Here is a 20,569-nt window from a genome sequence, read left to right on the forward strand (position 1 = left end):
TTCGGGTTGGAAAAGCCCCTCAGGATCATCGAGTCCAACCGCTCCCCACATCAGCACTGCCCCATGTCCTGAGAACCTCCTGTCCGTCTGTCCAGCCCTCCAGGGATGGTGACTCCAGCACTGCCCTGCGCAGCCTGTTCCAATGCCCCACAGCCCTTTGGGGAAGAAATTGTTCCCACATCCAACCTCAACCTCCCCTGGCGCAACTTGAGGCCGTTTCCTCTGCTCCTGCCGCTTGTTCCTGGGGAGCAGAGCCCGACCCCCCTGGCTCCAAGCTCCTTTCAGGCAGTTCAGAGATCAGAAGGTCTCCCCTCAGCTCCTGTTCTCCAGCTGAACCCCCCAGGTCCCTCAGCCGCTCCATCACACTTGTGCTCCAGCCCCTCACCAGCTCCATTCCCTCCTCTCCAGCACCCCCAGACGTGGTTACCTGGGTGTCGTAATCAAACTCGTTCCAGTCCGCGGGGCTCCTGCAGCTCATGGACGTGTGATACAGGAGCAGCACGGCCACCTGAAACAAACCAAGCGAGCGTCACCACCCCCAGGTCGCTCATCGCCACATCGGCCGGGAGTAAAACCCGCCCCGCTCACCTTGGCCAGCGCCAGCTCCTCTCCCTCCAGGAGTTTCTGCGCCGACACCAGGTTCTCGGTGGCCGATTTGTGCTTGCAGTGCTCTGCAAAACGAAATCACAGCCTGACCGAATGCAAACGATGTATTTTTGTTGTATTGTTATAACAATATGCTTCTAACATTATCAAATAATCGTAACAAATAGGAGATCATTGTTTATCGCTACGACTTACGGTGGCTCCTGCTTGGCAATAAGTATCAACAAGCGTTTAAAAGAACACAAAACAAATTAAAAACACACCAAAAAACGCCCACAAAACAGGGACAGGAGTTGGACTCAATGATCCCTATGGGTCCTTTCCAGCTCAGGACATTCTATGCAATGTGTGTCAAAGGATTCCCCGTCATACAGGAGCCCCCACCACCCCAAGGTGACACTGTGGTGTGTCCCCAAGGGGAGGAAGCGCCCAGCGGGCTCAGCCTTTGCCATGAACACCAACAGGGCTTTTTTGTCCTCCCTCCCTGGAAATTTAACCCCCTGCCTCCCTCTCAGCATCTCCCTGCACCTTTCGCTCCTCGGGCGCCAAGCGTGTCCCACCTATAGCGAGCGGTCCAGGAGAGACCGAGCCGAAACACCAGAGGAGTCCTGTTTGCCCCCCCAGGATAAAGGGTTTACCAGCAGGATTAGGGCCAGGGGACACCGAGCAGGGCCAGGGGACACCGAGCAGGGCCAGGGGACACCGAGCAGGGGCTCTTACTCTGCAGAAAGCCGCGGATGAAGGAGATTCTCTCCGGTAGCGGCTGCTCCAGCACCGACTCCCCCTCCTCGCTCCTGTGGCTGGAGAAGAGCAGGGGGTGCGTTAACACTCGGCCGAGGGGTTAAACGTGACAGAGCTGACCGAGCAAGGGGCTGGACCTTGGGCAGCAAAGCGTCACTACATGGGAGACCCCATGGGAGACCCCCCGCTCCCCACTCGGAGCCCAGGCTGGGTTTTTGGGGGGGGTTGAAGCTGCGGTTTGTTGCTCCCGTTCCAGATCTTCCTCCCCAGCCGCCAGCTCAAAAGGAGCCCGTGCGCCTCAAACCTGCGCTCGACCGGCGCCTCTTTGGGCCCTTTGGTTACTCCCGGGGTGTCCAAAGTGGCGACTCAGCCGGCACGAGGATCTTCTCATCCTCACGGGTTTCCCAGCTCGTTCCCGGTGCTGTCGGGAGCTCCCGCCCCACTTACCGAGCTCGGTCAGGCCCGTTTGGTGAGCACACGCCGCCGGTGATCCCGGCTTATCCGAGCCGGAGCACAGACCCAGGAGGAGATTAACCAGCTCTGACTAAATACACATCGGGTGCGGGCGGCTCCTTCCTCCCCACCCACCGCGGGCAGATCCCGGCTCTCGTTAACACCGCGCAGGGGGTAATTAGAGCAGCCGGGCTCCCACCAGGAGCTTTGGACGGCAACGCCGCGCTCGGAGCCCAGCGCCAGCCTCGCGCCTCCCAATTAGCCTCGCCGGCTCGTTAGCGACGCGGAGCAGAGCGCGCTGGGTCTCGGCTCCGACGCTCGTTACGGTTCAAAGGTTTTAATCGCCATCGGGAGGGATTCCTCCCAGCCCCGCGTTCCTCCAGCCCTGCCTGCCCGTGCGATGGAGCAATCAGGCCCCGTCTTTCTAATTGGCCCATTTTAAGTCTGGAAAAGCCACACTAAGGTCTCCCCGGAGCTGAACACCCCAACTCTCTCAGCCTGTCCCCCAGCAGAGCTGTTCCAGACTCACATCATTGCCGTGACGCTCCAGAGCGGAGCAAAGGGGCCGAATCCCCCCCCTCGATGGACTTGCCCACACAGGGCGGCCCAAAAGGCTCCTCGGCCCGTCCCCGGCGGGTTTACACGCCAAGGAGCCGCGGGGCGAGGGCGCAAACCGCGGGATTCACCGGAGCTTCAGAGACGCGGCGCCGGCTCTGCCGGAGGAGGAACATCCCCAAACTCACATTTTGTTGATGATCCTGATGAAGACGCTACAGTCCTGGAGCTGCGCCAGGTCATGGAGGGGGTCGGTACAGACCTGTGTGCTGTTCACCTATAAATGGGGGTCAGAAGAGACGGTCAGAAGCCAATGTCACCCCGCGCCGTGTCACCCGTGACCTCCCCATCCCGGCAAGGGACAACCGACCCTTCCGACAGCCCCTCCCCAGACCCAACAGCCCCTTTCTGGTCCCACCGCCGGCTCCCGCGCTGTTCCGGCATTTCTGGTTACTCCAGAGGAACGGGGAGCAAAGCGGCTCCCGCAAACACCCCGGAACAGCAGGGATGCGGCTGCCCCACTGCAAACCCCGGTATCGTGTCCCCAAGGAGCTTCCAGTGACAGCACCGGCCGGGACCGCCCGTGTGGAACATCCCACCAGGGGAAAAAGAGACTTTACCCAAGCGAGCAGAGCCGCGGCTCTCGCGCCGTGAAGAGGCATCTTGGCAAGGCTGCCAGGTCACCGCCCGGACCTAGAAACGCCGACGACGGGGCGAATAAATTCAAAAATGCACAAAAATTAAGGCAAAACATCCTAATTAGGTTAATATAGAGCTCGCACGCAGCGCCGGGCGCTCGTGTCCATGGAGAGAGGATGCGTCCTGCTGGTTTTCAGCCACGTCCCCTCCCGCAGCGCCCGGGATGCTCCCCTGGACAAACCAGCTGCTCAAGCGCCCCTGTCCCCTCCAAACTTGGCTTTATAGTTTAATAGAAATGTAGAGGTTTGGCTCCTCAGGACCCCGCTCAGCCCCTGTGCAGCATCCCGGTGGGTCCGTCCACCGGGTCACAAAACAACCAGTTGTGGTTCAGGTTGTGCCAAACCATGGGGATCCCCAGCCTGTGCGCCCACTGGGGATGGTGTTTCCCCAGCACCGGCATCCCGGGAAAACCCAGAGAACCACGAGCAAAATATTGAGACACAGCGCGGTTAAAGCGGCAAAATCTGGGACATATGGGGCCACCGTGCTGAGAACCGCGGTGTCCCCGCCACAGCAGGAACGAGCCCCCGGCGCCGCGGGGAGAAGCGGCCGCAGATCCCACCCTTGGGGAGCAGAAGGGACCGGGGACCAGCGGTAAACAAGCACCAAACTGGGCAGGAACAACCAGCTGAGTGTGGCGGGAGAAAGGGGGGGGGGAGCTCCCACGGAGCCCACGGGGGGGGGATTTAAAAAATAGAAAGAAAAATAACAATTTGGGGTGCCGGGGGCTGCGCTCCCGCAGCTGCGCGGTCACCGAAACGCGGCTGGGACAGGAGCCGCCACGTCCCCCCCACGGCGACCTCGGCCTCCCGGTGCCACCCCGGTGATCCGGGAGCGGAGGTGGGGGCCAAAATCACCCAAAATAGCCCCGCTGGGGAGGGGGCTCCTCCTCGCACCCCCATCGCTCCGGGCCGAGACGCAGCCGACCCCGGGAGCACCGGTGCGATGGTTCCCGACCCCGGGAGCACCGGTGCGATGGTTCGGGGGGACGCGGAGCCCCCGCTGGATCTTGGGGGGGATGGATCCTGCCTCCAGTTTGGCTCCAAACCCGCCCCGCGCCCCCGCGGTCGCGGGGTGCACCCCAAAATTCCACCCGAAAACTCGGGGCGCGCCAGCCCCGCGTCCCGGGGGTGGGACGGGACGGGACCCGCTCCTGCGTCACCGGCGCGATCGGTGACAACAACACCGCCCCCCCCGCTCGGATCCGGGAGGGGAGACCCGGGTGGGGGGCGCTGGTTGGGGGGCCGAGCCCGGTGTGGGTCCCGGCCATGGCGCTGCCCTTTGCCGCGCCCCCCCCGCGGCCAAACGCGGCGTTACGCAAGCTCCGGAGCTCCCGTGGCCCGGTGCCCGCGGCCCCCCCGGGACGGGACAGGACATGGGGGGGGGGGTCACGCTGCGGGAAGCACCCAAACGTGGGTGGGGTGGGGGGCTGACCCACAGGAGCCCCCCAGCGCGGGAAGGAGGAGGAGGCGGGGACTTGGGGGGGGGGGAGACACGGCGGCCACCCCGAGCGGGAGCGCCCGGATGTTGGCAAAACCCAACGGGGCCGCCCCGCGTCCCGGCGCCGGGAGGGGGGGGGGGTGTCGCGTCTTGGGGGGGTCGGTGGACACCGGAGGGGCAGCGAGGGGCTGGGGGGGGGGGGGAGGGCGAGGGGGCGGCGAGGTTGGCCACCCCCCCCCCCTTCAAAAAAACAAACAAGGAAGAAAGGGGATCAAAGTCTTTGTTCGGGTCTTACCGGGGGCGCTCGGCGGCGCTCGGGGCGGGGGGGGGGCGCGGTTCAAGGGGCCATGAGCGGCGGGGTGGGGGGAAAGCGCACAAAAGAAAAGTTGTTGTGGCCGCGGCGGGGCTGGCGGAGCGACGCTCGGTTCCCGTTCGTTCCCCTTCCTGGCCCCGGGCCACCCCCACGTCACCGCGCCGGGGCCGCGCAAGTTAAAGGCGCAACGGCACCGAAAGGCGCTGCTGCCGGGGGGGGCACCGGGATGAGCCCCCCCCCCCCCCCCAAACCCGGTCGTGGGGGCGATCGCTGCTGTCGCCCCGCCGCTCCCTGCGACCCACGGGGTCCCGGCGGGGTGCGACCCCCCCCACGGCTGCTACCCAAAAATTCCGCCCCCCACCCGCAAGATTCGTGGGGACCGGACCCACCGCTGGGGCTGCGGGACCCTCGACTGCACCCGGGACCTCCCCGCTGTCACCGGGGGGGGTCGCTCGTCCCTCGGGGACTCTCCCCGGGGCGCTGGGGTCGCCCCGAGCCCGGCCAGGGCGGGGGGGGGGCGGGGAAGGGGATTTTAAACGGCCCCGGCGGCAGCAGAAGCGCCCGTGGAGCCGGGGGGGCGGACGCGGCCCCCGGGCGCTGCAAAGCGCCGGGAAGCGAACGGGGGCGCCCGGGAGGCCCCGCGCTGGGTCCGTTCCCCCCCCACGCTGCTGTGCCCGGTGCGGGGTCGGCTGGGGGGGGGGGGGACAGACCCCACCTCACCCCCGCCCCCCGGTGTCCCCGCCCCGTGGTCCCGACCGACCCCCGACCCCCGACCCCCGACCCCCTCGTACCGTGTCCGGGGCCGCCCCCCCGCGGGCCGTTCCGCCGCCCGGATTCAAACGGCTTGTCCCGCCCCCGCCGCTTCCCCATTGGTCGCCGGCGGGGTGGGGCGCGTCACGTGGCGAGGAGGACGAAGGGAAACTACCAATCCCGGCGGCCCCTTCAAGGCGCGCGGGTCTCGCGAGAGCGGTGGGAGCGGGTTGCCGTGGCAACGGGGGAGACGCGAGTGGGGAGGGGGCGGTGGCGGAAGGTACCGGGACACGGGGGGGTCCTGGGGGAACACAGGGAGGGGACGGGAAGGGTCTTGGGGGACATAGGGACACGCGGGGAGGGGGCGGAAAGGGTCTGGGGGACACAGCGACACGCGTTGGGGGGGAGACAAGGAGTCCTGAGGTGATACAGGGATACGGGGGGTGTGGGGGGCAAGGAGAGGGGGTCCCGGGAGACACCCGTGGGGAACACAGGTGGGGGCCCAGGAGAGAGGGTGCCTGGTGGGGGGGACACACACGTGTGGGGCCAAAAGAGAAGGGTGGGGGGTCCTGGACGACATAGGGACACGTATGGGGGTCCAGAGGAGGGGGCTCCTGGAGGTGTAATGGGACACGCGTGGGGCCGCGGGGAGGGGGTCGCTGTGGGGTGTATGGGGGGGGGGGGGCGGGTGGGAAGGACCCAAAAGCCCACAGTGGGGTGGGGGGGGTGGGCACTGGGGTCCCGCTCTGCCCCACAGCACTGGGGGGGCCAGGGAGATGCCGGCCTGGGAGGAGCAGCCCGAGCTGGGCCCCCCCCTCGACTTCTCCTTCTGCAACATCAGCACCATCGAGGGTGGGTGCGGCCAGACCCCCCTTCACCCGTGGGACCCTGTGCCCCAAATGGGACCCCCCATGACCTCACTCCCCCCATGGGACCCCCGCCATAAGACCCCCCCTCCCTCAGGACCCCCACTCCCCCTGTTGGAGACCTCCCTCGCATAGGACCCTGCTTCTCCGCCGTGGGACCCCCCACCATGGGACACTCCCCCCCCACCCCCATGACCCCCCTCCACCTGCGAGACCCATCCATGGGACCCTGGTCCCCCCCAAAACCCCCCCACAGGACCCCATTTCCCCTATGGGATCCCCCCACCAGACCCCACCATGGGACCCTGCCCCCCCGCCACGGGACACCCCCCTCCTATGACCCCAGTCCCTCTGAGGGCTCCCCCACCTGACCCTTCTGCCCCTGGGGAATCCCCCTCCCCGCTAGAGACCACCCCCATTTGAGCCCCTGCTCCCCGCCGTGAGACCCCCCCCACCATGGGACACCCCTCCCAACCCGGACCCCACTCCCAAGTGCGACCCCTCCATGGCACCCCACTCCCACTAGTGACACCCCCCCCACACACGACCCTATTCCTCCCATGGGACCCCCCCAGGACCTGCACTCCTCAACTGGGACCCCCCATGGAACCAGCGCCCCCCGTGAGACCCATCCCCCCTCCATGGGACCCCAACTCTCCCCAAGGGACCCTCCCACAGGACACCCCCCACATGGGACTCTCCCCGCCCCCCCCCCAGAATTCCTGCTCCCCAAGTGGGACCCTGCCATGCACCGCCCCCCCCCCCACATCACCCCATGCGCCAAGTGGGAACCCCCCCATGGCCCTCCACTCCCACTGGTGACCTCCCCCACACGACCCCATTCCTCCTATGGGACCCCCCCATAGGACCTGCACTCCCCAAATGGGACCCCCCCTGCCAAAACCAGCACCCTTGTGAGACCCACCCCCACATCCATAGGACCCCACTCTCCCCATGGGACCCCCCCCCACGGGACACCCCCCCATCCCACAACCCCACACCCGCCATGGGACTCTTCCCCCTCCACCAGAATTCCTGCTCCCCAAGTGGGAACCCCCCCCCATGGCCCCCCAATCCCCCCCCCCCACACCATGCGACCCCCATTCCCGCATGACTCCATTTCTCCCATGGGACCCCCCCACAGGACCTGCACTCCCCAACTGGGGACCCCCCCCATTCCAGAACCAGCACCCCCCCACCCATGGGACCCCCTGTCTCCCCCCAGATCTCCTGCAGACTCAGCCCCGTTCTGGCCCCGTGCCCCCCCGGCTGCCCCCCCCGGCCTTGCGCCTCAACAACAACCAGCTGGGGGGGCTGGGGGAGCTGCCCCCCACCCTGCGGGGGCTGCGCCTGGACCCCGCGCTGCTGCGCTGGCTCGACCTCTCCTTCAACCGCCTCCAGCGCATCCACCCGGTATGGGGCCCTGCCTCAGTTTCCCCACCCTGCCGGGGGGGTCCTAGGGTCCCCAGCTGATTTTGGGGGGGGGGTCCCACAGGTGCTGAGCACCCTGGGGGCCCTGCAGAGCCTGCAGCTGCACGGGAATGACATCGGGGAGCTGGGCGAGGTGGACAAATTGGGGGTCCTGCCCCAGCTGCGCCGCCTCACCCTGCATGGGAACCCCATGGAGGAGCTCAGGGGTTACAGGTAACCCCCCCACGCCCCCTCCGGGAGACTTCGGGGACCCCTGTACCTCACTGAACCTCATTCCACCCCCCCCGCAAAGGAGCTACGTGTTGTCCCAGCTGTCACATCTCACCTCCCTGGACTTCAGCGCGGTGACAAAACAGGACCGCGAGGACGCGGCCATCGCCCAGCGTGGCAAGAAGAAAGGGGGGGCCCCAGGATGCAGAGCGGCCCCCCAGGCTCCCTAGTGAGGTAGGGACACAGTGACACCCCCAGGGTTGAGAGAGCTGGGGGACGCAGGAGGGGACTGAAGTCCCCAGGGTGTCACCAGCCCTGAGCCGCCTGTTTGGGGAGGGGTCGTGGAACCTGCGTCCCCCCCCATGTCACTCCTTGCACAGGGGAACAAAGTGGAAAGGGGACAAGGCGCAACATGGAAAGAGCAGCACCCAGAGCCCCCCCCCGAGCTGCGGGTCTTTGTCCCGAGAGCTGTCCCCAAACAAGGCGCATTCATCCCCAAAATCCCCGTCACCCCCCCCCCCCACCCCGAGGAGGGAACAGGGGGACGTGTCACCCCCCCAATGCATCCAGGACAGAGGAGACGGGCGCCGGCTGAACGTGGATTTATCTACTGTGGCCAAAAATAATAATTAAAAGAAAAAACCAAACCCAGCCAAATAAAGGTTCAAACATGTAAAAATGGGGGGGGGGGGGACAGTGACAGAAGCCACCGGGTCCCCCCGCAGTGTCACTGCCTGTGCTGGGGCCTCACCGTGCCGGCGTTCCCTTTGTGCCATCCTGGCGAGACGCAGCGTCATGTGTGTCCCCCCACCACGCACCCCCACCCCCCCACCCGCCCCCCAGGAGGGAGAGGAAGGTCCCGGGGGGGGACACGCCGGTGACAAGCGTGGTAGCGATTAGTAGCAAACGGGTCATCTGTACAAGTTCCATCGCGGTGCCGTGAGGAGGCGAAATAAAGACCAAAAAGAGGGGAAACAAAACCCAAAACAACAAACCAGAACCCCCCCCCAAAATGGTGCAGCGGGGGGGTGGGGGGGGCGCTCAGGGGATGCCAAACTGTACAACCAGTTCTTCTTTGGCGTCGACGCGGATCTGGGAGAGGGCGCTGAAGGCGTAGGCAGCGATCCGGGACACCTGCGGGCGCCAAAACCCGGCCGGGGGGGTCGGTACGTCCCGTGGGTGAACCCCCCCAGGGTGGGCGCTGAACCCCGTGACTCCACGGGGAGCAGCAACTGGGCTGGGGGGCCGGGGAGACCCCCCCAAACGCAGCCGGGAGTGAATTCGGCCCTGGCAGGCAGGGAAGGGGCAGCGGCAGCTGCTGCCTGCGCGGGGCAGCGGATCTGCGGGGCGACGCTGCCTGCGCTGCCCCACAGCCCCCCCACTGCCCCACGGCCCCCCCGCTGCCCGAGGATCCTGTGTGGGGCACGGAGCTGCTGCCTGCACTGCCTGCACCTACCGCCCATGCTGCCTGCACTTGCTGCCCGCGCTGCCTGGATCTACTGCTTGTGCTGCCTGCGCTGCCTGCATCCACTGCCTGCACCCACTGCCTGCGCTGCCTGTACCTACCGCCCATGCTGCCTGCACCTGCTGTCTGCACTGCCTGGATCTACTGCCTGTGCTGCCTGCATCCACTGCCTGCGCTGCCTGCACCTGCTGCCTGCGCTGCCTGCACCTACTGCCCATGCTGCCTGCACCTGCTGCCCATGCTGCCTGCACCTGCTGCCCATGCTGCCTGCACCTGCTGCCTGTGCTGCATCCACTGCCTGTGCTGCCTGCATCCACTGCCTGCATCCACTGCCTGTGCTGCCTGCACTGCCTGCATCCACTGCCTGTATCCACTGCCTGCATCCACTGCCTGCACCGCCTGCATCCACTGCCTGTGCTGCCTGCACTGCCTGCATCCACTGCCTGTGCTGCCTGCATCCGCTGCCTGCATCCGCTGCCTGTGCTGCCTGCACCCGCTGCCTGCGCTGCCTGTACCTACCGCCCATGCTGCCTGCACTTGCTGCCTGTACTGCCTGCATCCACTGCCTGTGCTGCCTGCACCTGCTGCCTGCACTGCCTACACCTACCACCCATGCTGCCTGTGCCTGCTGCCTGTGCTGCCTGCACTGCCTGTGCCCACTGCCTGCACCCACTGCCTGTGCCCACTGCATTCACCTGCTGCCTGGCACTGCCTACACTACCTGCATCTGCTGCCTGCGCTGCCTGCACCTGCTGCATTCACCCGCTGCCTGCACCTGCTGCATTCACCCGCTGCCTGCGCTGCCTGCACCCCTGACTCGGCTTTGCTTTCATGACTAACAAATCCCCACGGTGCCACCTGGAGCTCCGGATCTTTCCGCGTTGGCTACACCATCCCCCACCGGCACCGGGACCCCTCCCTGCCCACAGCACCCTGGCACAACCGCGGCATCCCCACAGTGTCCCCACTGCCCTGGCATGGTCACCGTGTGTCCACGGTGTCCCCACAGCACCCCCACTCCCCCAGCACGGCTGCGCTGAGCCAAGGACAGTGGGAGCAGCCGCCAGGGACTCTGGGGCACAGCCAGGCTGCCAAAACCAGCCCCCGGCGAGTGAGGATGTCACCATTGCCCCCCGGGGAACACCGAGGGGACCCCAAGCTGTCCCCAGTCCCTCACCTGCTGCAGGTCTGCGAAGGGGACGGGGTCGCTGGCCAGGACTTGGTGCGGCTGGTTGGTGAGAGACGGCAGCAGCGGCAGCTTCTTCCAGTGCGGCAGCGAGCTGCTCAGCATGGCCAGACGCGTGCTGCCGGGGGACAGCGGTGACAGGTCAGCGCTGGGACGTGGGGACAAGCACCGGGACGCGGGGACGGGCCGGGGAGCGGCGATGGGCCCACCTGTACTGCCGCGCTCGGTCCATGTACTCGTGCTGCTCCATGCCCTGCGAGTCCGCGGCTGACACGTCGATGATGTTGCTGTGGGGACACAAAACAGCGGGTCCGTCTGGGGGTTTGTCACGTCCCCCCTACCCCCGAGGATAAGAAAGGCCTTGAGGTGCTGGAGCGAGCGGAGAGAAGTGAACGGAGCTGGCGAGGGGCTGGAGCACAATGTGATGGAGCGGCTGAGGGACCTGGGGGGTTCAGCTGGAGAACAGGAGCTGAGGGGAGACCTTCTGATCTCTGAACTGCCTGAAAGGAGCTTGGAGCTGGGGGGGTCGGGCTCTGCTCCCCAGGAACAAGCGCCAGGAGCAGAGGAAACGGCCTCAAGTTGCACCAGGGGAGGTTGAGGTTGGATTTAGGAACAATTTCTTCCCCAAAGGGCTGTGGGGCATTGGAACAGGCTGCCCAGGGCAGTGCTGGAGTCACCATCCCTGGAGGGCTGGACAGACGGACATGAGGTTCTCAGGACATGGGGCAGGGACAGGGCTGGGGGACGGTTGGACTCGATCTTGAGGGGCTTTTCCAAACCCCTGCTGACCCCACAGATTCACTTGCTCGCCCCACTCTGCTTCCCCAGCCCCTGCCCCCCAGCCTGGGGGCTCAAACCAGAGCCGGGGGGGCTGTGTAGGGCTTACATGGCGGTTTTGGCGAGGATGGAGGAGAGCATGGCCTGCTCGTCGGTGCGCGCCGAGGGGAGGCTGTGGTAACTCTGCTCAGCGCCGTTCAGCACCTTGGGGGGGGTGGCCGCCGGCTCCAGCAGCCGCTTCGTCTCTTCTTCCTGGGGAGGGGACAAACAGCAAGAGGAGGCTCAGCCCCGGTGTCACCCCAGTCGTGCCCAGACTCCTTTCCCTCAATTCCTCTGTTTTTCCCAACCCCCCAGCGGAATATCCCCAACACACCAGCACCAACCGACCCAAAAACGTAGGGCTAATGGGGACGCACCCATTGCACCCCAAACCCACCTGCCACGGCTTCACCCCCCAAACACCCAGGTGGGCGAACCCCCCCAGTCACTTCCCCCCAAAGAGGAAGCAGAACCACAGGGCACGTCCCCCTCTGCCAGTTCTAGGGGTGCAGAGCCCCCAAATGTCACTCAGGTCCCATTCAGCCCCCTCTGCTGCCCCACAGGGCTGAGCTGTCAGGGACTGACTCCATGGGAGGGACACGGGGATGAAGTTTGGGCGAGACAGGTGACAGCTCCGGTTTTGCAGGAGCCGCTCGGCGGGGACGGTGACGCTGCTGCCCCGGGAAGGAGCCGCTGGCACCGATCCCACCATGGGGGCTGTGGGGTGTCACCCAGGGGGAGAAACGGCAGGAAAAAGGGACATTGAAGAGGTGACGAGCAGGAAAACTCTGGGAGTGGAAATAATAACGATGGCAGGGAGAGGGGGAGCGGTGGGGACGGGGCAGCGGGTTCCTCTGGGGACGGTGACAGCGGCTCCGGAGCCACCGGACCCGGCCGGGGTTCGCGCTGGAGTCCCCGGCGCCCCCGAGGAGCAGCGGGGCCACGGCAAGGCCAGACCCCCCCAAACCCGGGGGGGCACCGGCACGACCGGGAGGCGGCGGCTCCGCTGCTGCTGTCACGGGGCGGCCGGGACTCCTGGAGGCGCTGCCTGGGGAGGAGCGGGGGGGGTGTCCCGGGAACAGCCACCCCGGGAGGGGAACGGGGGGGGAACGTCGCGTCTCCAGCACGGCGGGGCCGCGGCCTACGGGACAGGCCGGCGCGTACCGGGAACGGGCCGCACCCCCCGCCCCCCCAGCCCGCGGCCCCGCTCCCCGCCGGCCCCGGGCTCCCCGCGGCGGCCCCGGGCGCACCTGGTCGGAGGCCTCGGCCTCGCTGCTGTAGCAGCAGCCCATGGCGAGCGGCGGCCCCGGCGCTGTCCGGGAGGGGCCCGGCCGCCCCGCTCACGTGACGGGGGAGCCGGGGGGGGGCGGAGTCACCGCCCCGCCGGCCTCGTGATCCGCCGTCACGTGGCTCGGCGGAAAGAGCCAATGGGGAAGGAGAAGTGGGCGGTGCCGTAGCGTGGCGGGCGACCAATCAGCGCGCGGGGAGGGGGGGGGGGGGTTGCGCGCGGGGGCGCGCGGCTTTGTTGGGCGCGGGCTCGCGCGCGGGCGGTGTCACGCGGCCGTGGGCGACGCGCGCGCGTGACGGGGCGCCGGTCACGTGGGCGCCGGCACGCGCCGCCCCTCCCCGCGCGCGCCTGTGTGTGTGTGCGCGTGGCGCCGGGGAGGGGGGGGCGGAGCGCGGGGCGGCGCGTGCGCGCGGGTGTCGCTCCCGTGACCCCCCAGTGACCCCCCCCCCCCGGTGCCCCCAGTTCCCCCAGTGCCGCCCAGTAACCCCTGGTGCCCCCCCAGTGTTCCCCAATGTCCCCCCTGGTGCCCCCCAGTGCTCCCCAATGTCCCCCCCAGTGTCCCCCAGTGCTCCCCAATGGCCCCCCAGGGCTCCCATTGCTCCCAGTTCCCCCAGTAACTCCCCCAGTGCTCCCCAATGGCCCCCCCAGTGCTCCCAGTTCTCCCATTGCTCCCAGTGACCCCCACCCCCGGTGCCCCCAGTTTCCCCAGTGCCCCCCAGTAACCCCCTGGTGCCCCCCCAGTGCTCCACAATGTCCCCCCCAGTGTCCCCCAGTGCTTCCCAATGCCCCCCCCCAGTGCTCCCATTGCTCCCAGTTCCCCCAGTAACTCCCCCAGTGCCCCCCAGTGCTCCCCAATGGCCCCCCCAGTGCTCCCAGTTCTCCCAGTAACTCCCCCAGTGCCCCCCAGTGCTCCTCAATGGCCCCCCCAGTGCTCCCAGTTCTCCCAGTAACTCCCCCAGTGCCCCCCGGTGCTCCCCAATGGCCCCCCCAGTGCTCCCAGTGCTCCCAGTTCTCCCAGTAACTCCCCCCAGTGTCCCCCAGTGCTCCCCAATGGCCCCCCCAGTGCTCCCAGTTCTCCCATCGCTCCCAGTTCCCCCAGTAACTCCCCCAGTGGCCCCCAGTGAACCCCCAGTCCCAGTATGGGGACCCCAGTTTCAGTATGGGGACCCCAGTTCTAGTATCAGACCCCAGCCCCAGTATGGGGACCCCAGTCCCATATCACAGTATGTGATACCCCAGTTCCAGTACCAGCCCCCAGTCCCAGTATCAGACCCCAGTCCCAGTTGGGACCCCAGTCCCAGTAGGGGAACCCCAGCCCCAGTATGGGGACCCCAGTCCCAGTATGGGGACCCCAGTCCCAGTATCACACCCCAGCCCCAGTATGGGGACCCCAGTTCCAGTATCACACCCCAGCCCCAGTATGGGGACCCCAGTTCCAGTATGGGAACCCCAGTTCCAGTATCAGACCCCAGTCCCAGTATGGGGACCCCAGTTCCAGTATGGGAACCCCAGTTCCAGTATCAGACCCCAGTCCCAGTATGGGGACCCCAGTTCTAGTATCAGACCCCAGTTCCAGTATGGGGACCCCAGTTCTAGTATCAGACCCCAGTCCCAGTATGGGGACCCCAGTTCTAGTATCAGACCCCAGCCCCAGTATGGGGACCCCAGTCCCAGTATCAGACCCCAGTTCCAGTATGGGGACCCCAGTCCCAGTATGGGGACCCCAGTTCCAGTATGGGAACCCCAGTTCCAGTATCAGACCCCAGTCCCAGTATGGGGACCCCAGTTCCAGTATGGGAACCCCAGTTCCAGTATCAGACCCCAGTCCCAGTATGGGGACCCCAGTTCCAGTATGGGAACCCCAGTTCCAGTATCAGACCCCAGTCCCAGTATGGGGACCCCAGTTCTAGTATCAGACCCCAGCCCCAGTATGGGGACCCCAGTCCCAGTATCAGACCCCAGTTCCAGTATGGGGACCCCAGTCCCAGTATGGGGACCCCAGTTCCAGTATGGGAACCCCAGTTCCAGTATCAGACCCCAGTCCCAGTATGGGGACCCCAGTCCCAGTATCAGACCCCAGTTCCAGTATGGGGACCCCAGTTCCAGTATGGGGACCCCAGCCCCAGTATCAGCCCCCATTATCAGCCCCCCGTCCCTGTACAGGGACCCCCCTCCCCACTTCCCCGCCCCCGTTGGTAACTGGTCCCCAGTAACCGGAGCCGCTGCAGCCGCGGTGCCACCATCAATAATTGAGCGGCAGCGCCGGGGCTGCCGGCCCAGCGGCCTCTGCCTGACTCCGGGTCTGGGTCCTGAGTCCTGGGTCCTCAGTCCTGCTCCCTGGATCCTGCCTGAGTCCTGAGTCCTGGATCTTGAGTCCTGGATCCTGCCCGAGTCCTGATCCCATGTACTGGATACCGATCCTGACTGTGTCCTGATCCTGCCTGTGTCCTGGATCCTGAGTCCTGGATTCTGAATCCTGATCCTGCCTGAGTCCTGTGTCCTGCACCCTGCCTGCAGCCTGCCTGAGTCCTGATCCTGAGTCCTGGTCCAGAGTCCTGATCCTGTGTCCTGATCCTGCCTGAGTCCTGGATCCTGATCCTGCCTGCGTCCTGGATCCTGATCCTGCTTGAGTCCTGGATCCCGAGTCCTGGATCCTGAGTCCTGGATCCTGCCTGAGTCCTGGATCTTGAGTCCTGGATCCTGATCCTGCCTGAATCTTGGATCCTGATCCTGCTTGAGTCCTGGATCCTGAATCCTGGATTCTGAGTCCTGATCCTGCCTGAGTCTTGGACCCTGAGTCCTGGATCTCGAGTCCTGGATCTCAAGTCCTGATCCTGCCTGAGTCCTGGAGCTTGAGTCCTGATCCTGCCTGAGTCCTGGATCCTGAGTCCTGATCCTGAGTCCTGATCCTGCCTGTGTCCTGGATCCTGATCCTGCTTGAGTCCTGGATCCTGAGTCCTGGATTCTGAGTCCTGATCCTGCCTGAGTCCTGTGTCCTGCACCCTGCCTGAGTCCTGATCCTGAGTCCTGATCCTGAGTCCTGATCCTGCCTGAGTCCTGGATCCTGAGTCCTAGATACTGTTGGAGTCCTGATCCTGAGTCCTGATCCTGCCTGTGTCCTGGATCCTGTGTCCTGATCCTGCCTGAGTCCTGGATCCTGAGTCCTAGATACTGTTGGAGTCCTGATTCTGAGTCCTGGATCCTGCATCCTGAGTCCTGGATCCTGCATCCTGAGTCCTGGATCCTGCCGGAGTCCTCATTCTGAGTCCTGGATCCTGATCCTGCTTGAGTCCTGGATCTTGAGTCCTGGATCCTGATCTCTGCCTGAGTCCTGATCCTGAGTCCTGATCCAGAGTCCTGATCCTGCCTGATTCCTGATCCTGCCTGAGTCCTGGATCTTGAGTCCTGATCCTGCCTAGTCCTGGATCCTGATCCTGCCTGTGTCCTGGATCCTGAATCCTGGATCCTGATCCTGCCTGTGTCCTGGATCCTGAGTCCTGGATTCTGAATCCTGATCCTGCCTGAGTCCTGTGTCCTGCACCCTGCCTGAGTCCTGATCCTGAGTCCTGATCCTGAGTCCTGATCCTGAGTCCTGATCCTGCCTGAGTCCTGGATCCTGAGTCCTGATCCCGATCCTCCCTGAGTCCTGGATCCTGATCCTCCCTGAGTCCTGGATCCCGAGTCCTGATCCTGCCTGAGTCCTGATTCTGAGTCCTGGATCCTGATCCTGCCTGTGTTCTGGATCCTGATCCTGCTTGAGTCCTGCATCCTGAGTCCTGGATCCTGTGTCCTGATCCTGCCTGTGTCCTGGATCCTGAATCTGGAGTCCTGGATCCTGCCTGAGTCCTGATCCTGAGTCCTGGATCCTGATCCTGCCTGAGTCCTGTGTCCTGCACCCTGCCTGAGTCCTGATCCTGCCTGAGTCCTGATTCTGAATCCTGGATCCTGATCTCTGCCAGAGTCCTGGATCCTGAGTCCTGATCCTGCCTGAGTCCTGGATCCCGTTCCTGCTTGAGTCCTGGATCCTGATCCTGCCTGAGTCCTCATTCTGAGTCCTGGATCCTGATCCTGCCTGAATCTTGGATCCTGATCCTGCTTGAGTCCTGCATCCTGGATTCTGAGTCCTGATCCTGCCTGAGTCCTGGATCTTGAGTCCTGATCCTGCCTGAGTCCTGGATCCTGAGTCCTGGATCCTGAGTCCTGGATTCTGAGTCCTGATCCTGCCTGACTCCTGTGTCCTGCACCCTGCCTGCAGCCTGCCTGAGTCCTGATCCTGAGTCCTGATCCTGAGTCCTGATCCTGATCCTGCCTGAGTCCTGATTCTGAATCCTGGATCCTGATCCTGCCTGAATCTTGGATCCTGATCCTGCTTGAGTCCTGGATCCTGAATCCTGGATTCTGAGTCCTGATCCCGCCTGAGTCCTGGATCTTGAGTCCTGATCCTGCCTGAGTCCTGGGTCCTGATCCTGCCTGTGTCCTGGATCCTGAGTCCTGATCCTGATCCTGATCCCCCCTGCACTCTGCCCGTTCCCGTTCCCTCAGGTGGGTGCCACCCGGCTCTGTCCCCTCGGTGTGCCCGGGGACCCCCAACAGTGCAGGGTGCGGGTGCAGGTTTTGGGGTGCAGGATATGGGATGCACACTTTGGGTGCATGTTTGTGGGTGCAGGTGTTGGGGTGCGGGGGCGTGGCACAGGTTTTGAGGTGCACATTTTGGGTTGCAGGTTTTGGGGCACAGTTTTTGGGGTGCAGGGTGTGGGGTGCTGGTTTTGGGGTGCAGTGTGTGGGTGCAGATTGTGGGGTGTAGATTTTGGGGTGCATGGTTATGAGGTGCACATTTTGAAGCACAGATTTTGGGTCCAGATTTGGGGGTGCAGCTTTTGGGGTGCATGTTGAGGTGTGCAGGGCGCACATTCTGGGGCGCAGCTTTTTGGGCGCATGTTTTTGGGTGCACGCTTTGGGGTGCTGAACGCGGGGCGCAGATTTTGGGGTGCAGCGCGCGGGTCACAGATTTTTTGGGCGCATATTTTCTGCCGTAGGGTGTGTGGTGCAGAATTTGCACCACGGGGCCAGCAAAACCAAGGGCTGCGCCGGGGCTGTGCCGGACGGTTCCCTCTGCGCCACCCCCTTCCAGCTCGTGCCGCACGTGTCCCCAACACACCAGCTCCCCAGGGGAGCCATGGTGTCCCCGGCCATCGCTCTGGCCTTCGTCCCGCTGCTCCTCACCCTCCTGCTGCGCTACCGGCACTACCTGGCGCTGCTGTACCGCGCGGTGCTGCGGCTCTGGCTGCGCGACCGCCTGAGCGGCGTCCCCCGCGAGCACCGCGCCTTCCAGTACCTGCTGGCGCACGCCGTGCCCGGCGACCCCCGGCACGTCCTCAGCACCTTCGACCGCTGGAGCTGCCGCCACGAGCACCTGAGCTGCGTGGGGCCCGTCAAAGGTGAGAGTGGTCTATGGCACGGCTGCGGCGCCACCGGTGAGGCCGTGGCGCTGGCGGTGTGGTCGTGGCGTCAGCGGCGTGGTCGTGGCGTCGTTGGCACGGCTATGGCACTGTTGGCGTGGACGTGGTGTCATTGGCATGGCCACAGCAGCAATGGGAAAGCTGTGGTGCAATTTATTTGGCTATGGCATTGTTGGTATGGCCGTGGTATCATCGGCACAGCCCTGACGCTATTGGTGTGGCCATGGCACTGCTGGCATGGCCATGGCACTGTTGGTATGGCCATGGCGTGGCTGGCATGGTCATGGCGCCATCGGCACAGCCATGGCACTGTTGGCATGGCCACAGCAGCAATGGTAAAGCTGTGGTGCAATTGATTTGGCTATGGCACTGTTGGTATGGCCGTGGTATCATTGGCACAGCCGTGGCACTATTGGCACAGCCCGGACACCATTGGTGTGGCCATGGCACTGCTGGCATGGCCATGGCACTGTTGGTATGGCCATGGCGTGGTTGGCATGGTCATGGCACTCTTGGTGTGGCCACGGCACTATTGGCATGGCAGTGGCATGGCTGGCATGGCCATGGTATCATTGGCACGGCCACAGCACCACCAGCACAGCCATGGCACCATTGGTATGGCCACGACACTGTTGGCATGGCCGTGGCACTGTTGAGATGGCCATGACGCCACTGGTGTGGCCATGGCACTGCCGGCACGGCTGTGGCATCATTGGCATGACCACGGCACCAATAGCACGACTGTGGCACCACCACCTCAGCCATGGCACTGCTGGTGTGGCCATGGTACCATGGGCACAGCAGTGACATTGCTGGCATGGCCACAGCACCACTGGCACAGCTGTGGCACTGTTGGTGTGGCCATGGTGCTGCTGATATGACCGTGGCATGGTTGGCATGGTCACGGTGCCATCGGCACAGCCATGGCACTGCTGGTGTGGCCACTGCACCAATGGCACAGCCATGGTACTGCTGGCGTGGCCATGGCATCATTGACACAGCTGTGGCACCGCTGGCACAGCCATGGCATCGTTGGCACGGCCATGGCACTGTTGGTATGGCCACAGTATAATTGACGCAGCGGTGTCGCCGTTAACATTGCTGGCACGGCTGTGCCGGTGTTGATACGGCCGTGACACCATCAGCACAGCCATGGTGTCATTGGCACCACTGCAGCTCTGTTGACCTGGCCATGACACCATTGCCGAGGCCCCAGTACCGCTGGCATGACCATAGCATGGTCATGACACCATTAGCGCCAGCCATAGCATCACTGGCACAGCTGTGGCAGCACCAGCATGGCCATGGCACCATTGACACCGCCGTGACACCATTGGTGCGGCCACGGCACTGCTGGCATCACCACAGCACTGCTGGCACAGGCTCAGTGTCACCAGCACAGCTGTGGCACCGGCGGTGTGGCCATCACATCGTAGGCACAGCCGCGGTCACAGCACCAGATCAGGACTTTGTGCCCCCAAGTGCCAGGGGGACACAGGGGGACAAGGGAGCTCTGGCGCAACCGTTCCCCTCCATCCTGCCCCTCTTGGCGCCAGGGACCCCCCCGGGGAGGGGGGACATGGGGAGGGGGTGACACGGCCCCCAGCGTCCCCGCTTTGTCCCTGAGGACTCGGTGGCCCCGCAGGGCGGATCGTGGAGCGGCTGCTGGCGGAGCGGGCGCCGCGGCGGGTGCTGGAGCTGGGCACCCACCTCGGCTACGGCGCGGTGCTGCTGGCGGCGGGGCTGCCGCCGGGCGCCCGGCTCTACACCGTGGCGGTGGAACCGCGCCACGGCGCCGTGGCCGAGAAGGTGATCCGGCTGGCCGGCTTCGACGAGCGCACGGTGAGTACCGCGGCAGGGGGGGGGACACACCGGGGTGGGGGGACCCCGATATGGTGACGCTGAGCAGGATCCGGTGCAGGTGGAGCTGATCGTGGGCCCCACGGACGCGGTGATCCCGCGGCTGCGGCAGCACCACGGCCTGGCCCAGGTGGATTTTGTCTTCATGGATCACCGCAAGTGCTGGTACCTGCGGGACCTGCGGCTGCTGGAGACTCACCGGCTGCTGGCGCCGGGGGCCACCGTCCTGGCTGACAACGTCCTGTTCCCCGGCGCGCCCCATTTCCTGCAATACGCCAAAACCTGCGGCCGGTACCGCTGCCGCCTGCACCGCGCCAGCCTCGAGTACTTCCCCGCCATCCCCGACGGCATCGCCGAGCTGCGCTATGCCGGGGATGGCGACCCGGCGCCCGGCGGGGACACCGGGGTGCACCGGGGCCCCCATTAAACGG

The 20,569-nt window shown here is 65.3% G+C and overlaps 4 protein-coding genes across 5 annotated transcripts in view; 2 read left to right on the forward strand and 2 right to left on the reverse strand.

Annotated features, from left to right (window-relative positions):
• The window catches only part of NUMA1 (nuclear mitotic apparatus protein 1), a 23,462-nt gene extending 18,509 nt beyond the window's left edge, over window positions 1-4,953 (reverse strand). Inside the window, exons 1-6 of the mRNA XM_082043292.1 lie at window positions 4,790-4,953; window positions 2,976-3,048; window positions 2,544-2,632; window positions 1,327-1,406; window positions 589-671; window positions 428-508 (exon numbers count right to left, since the gene is read on the reverse strand). Coding sequence (XP_081899418.1) covers window positions 428-508; window positions 589-671; window positions 1,327-1,406; window positions 2,544-2,632; window positions 2,976-3,017 — 375 coding nt within the window. The 5' untranslated portion in view covers window positions 3,018-3,048; window positions 4,790-4,953. The remainder of the gene's footprint in view (window positions 1-427; window positions 509-588; window positions 672-1,326; window positions 1,407-2,543; window positions 2,633-2,975; window positions 3,049-4,789) is intronic.
• An 819-nt stretch (window positions 4,954-5,772) lies between these two features.
• The window catches only part of LRRC51 (leucine rich repeat containing 51), a 37,639-nt gene continuing 22,842 nt past the window's right edge, over window positions 5,773-20,569 (forward strand). The window contains exons 1-5 of one of the 2 annotated variants that reach the window (XM_082075989.1): window positions 5,773-5,837; window positions 6,315-6,409; window positions 7,649-7,836; window positions 7,919-8,067; window positions 8,147-8,293. In XM_082075989.1, the coding sequence (XP_081932115.1) occupies window positions 6,334-6,409; window positions 7,649-7,836; window positions 7,919-8,067; window positions 8,147-8,293 (560 nt within the window). In that variant the 5' untranslated portion in view covers window positions 5,773-5,837; window positions 6,315-6,333. Of the gene's footprint in view, window positions 5,838-6,314; window positions 6,410-7,648; window positions 7,837-7,918; window positions 8,068-8,146; window positions 8,492-20,569 lie in introns of those variants that run through there. The other variant, XM_082075988.1, reaches the window with a different exon arrangement.
• LAMTOR1 (late endosomal/lysosomal adaptor, MAPK and MTOR activator 1) lies at window positions 8,651-12,927 on the reverse strand. Its single transcript, XM_082075990.1, has 5 exons — window positions 12,782-12,927; window positions 11,602-11,744; window positions 10,925-11,002; window positions 10,707-10,833; window positions 8,651-9,198 (listed from the first exon to the last, which is right to left on the reverse strand). The coding sequence occupies exons 1-5, from the start codon at window positions 12,821-12,823 to the stop codon at window positions 9,106-9,108; spliced, it is 483 nt and encodes a 160-aa protein (XP_081932116.1). The 5' UTR covers window positions 12,824-12,927; the 3' UTR covers window positions 8,651-9,105.
• Window positions 17,996-20,565, forward strand: LOC309447194 (transmembrane O-methyltransferase homolog; the record flags this gene model as incomplete). The annotated part of the gene is made up of 3 exons (XM_082067589.1): window positions 17,996-18,257; window positions 19,924-20,120; window positions 20,200-20,565. The coding sequence occupies 3 exons, from the start codon at window positions 17,996-17,998 to the stop codon at window positions 20,563-20,565; spliced, it is 825 nt and encodes a 274-aa protein (XP_081923715.1).

The sequence above is a fragment of the Streptopelia decaocto genome (genome assembly GCF_964273445.1).
Source record: "Streptopelia decaocto genome assembly, chromosome: 1".
NCBI lineage: Eukaryota > Metazoa > Chordata > Aves > Columbiformes > Columbidae > Streptopelia > Streptopelia decaocto.

Excerpts from the sequence above, each read along its gene's own strand:
- LAMTOR1 (XM_082075990.1), bottom strand. The coding sequence starts at position 12,823 with ATGGGCTGCTGCTACAGCAGCGAGGCCGAGGCCTCCGACCAG. Across the intron at positions 10,834-10,924 it reads GACCGAGCGCGGCAGTACAG|CACGCGTCTGGCCATGCTGA; the intron begins GTGGGCCCATCG and ends GTCCCCCGGCAG. Across the intron at positions 9,199-10,706 it reads CCTTCGCAGACCTGCAGCAG|GTGTCCCGGATCGCTGCCTA; the intron begins GTGAGGGACTGG and ends TGGCGCCCGCAG.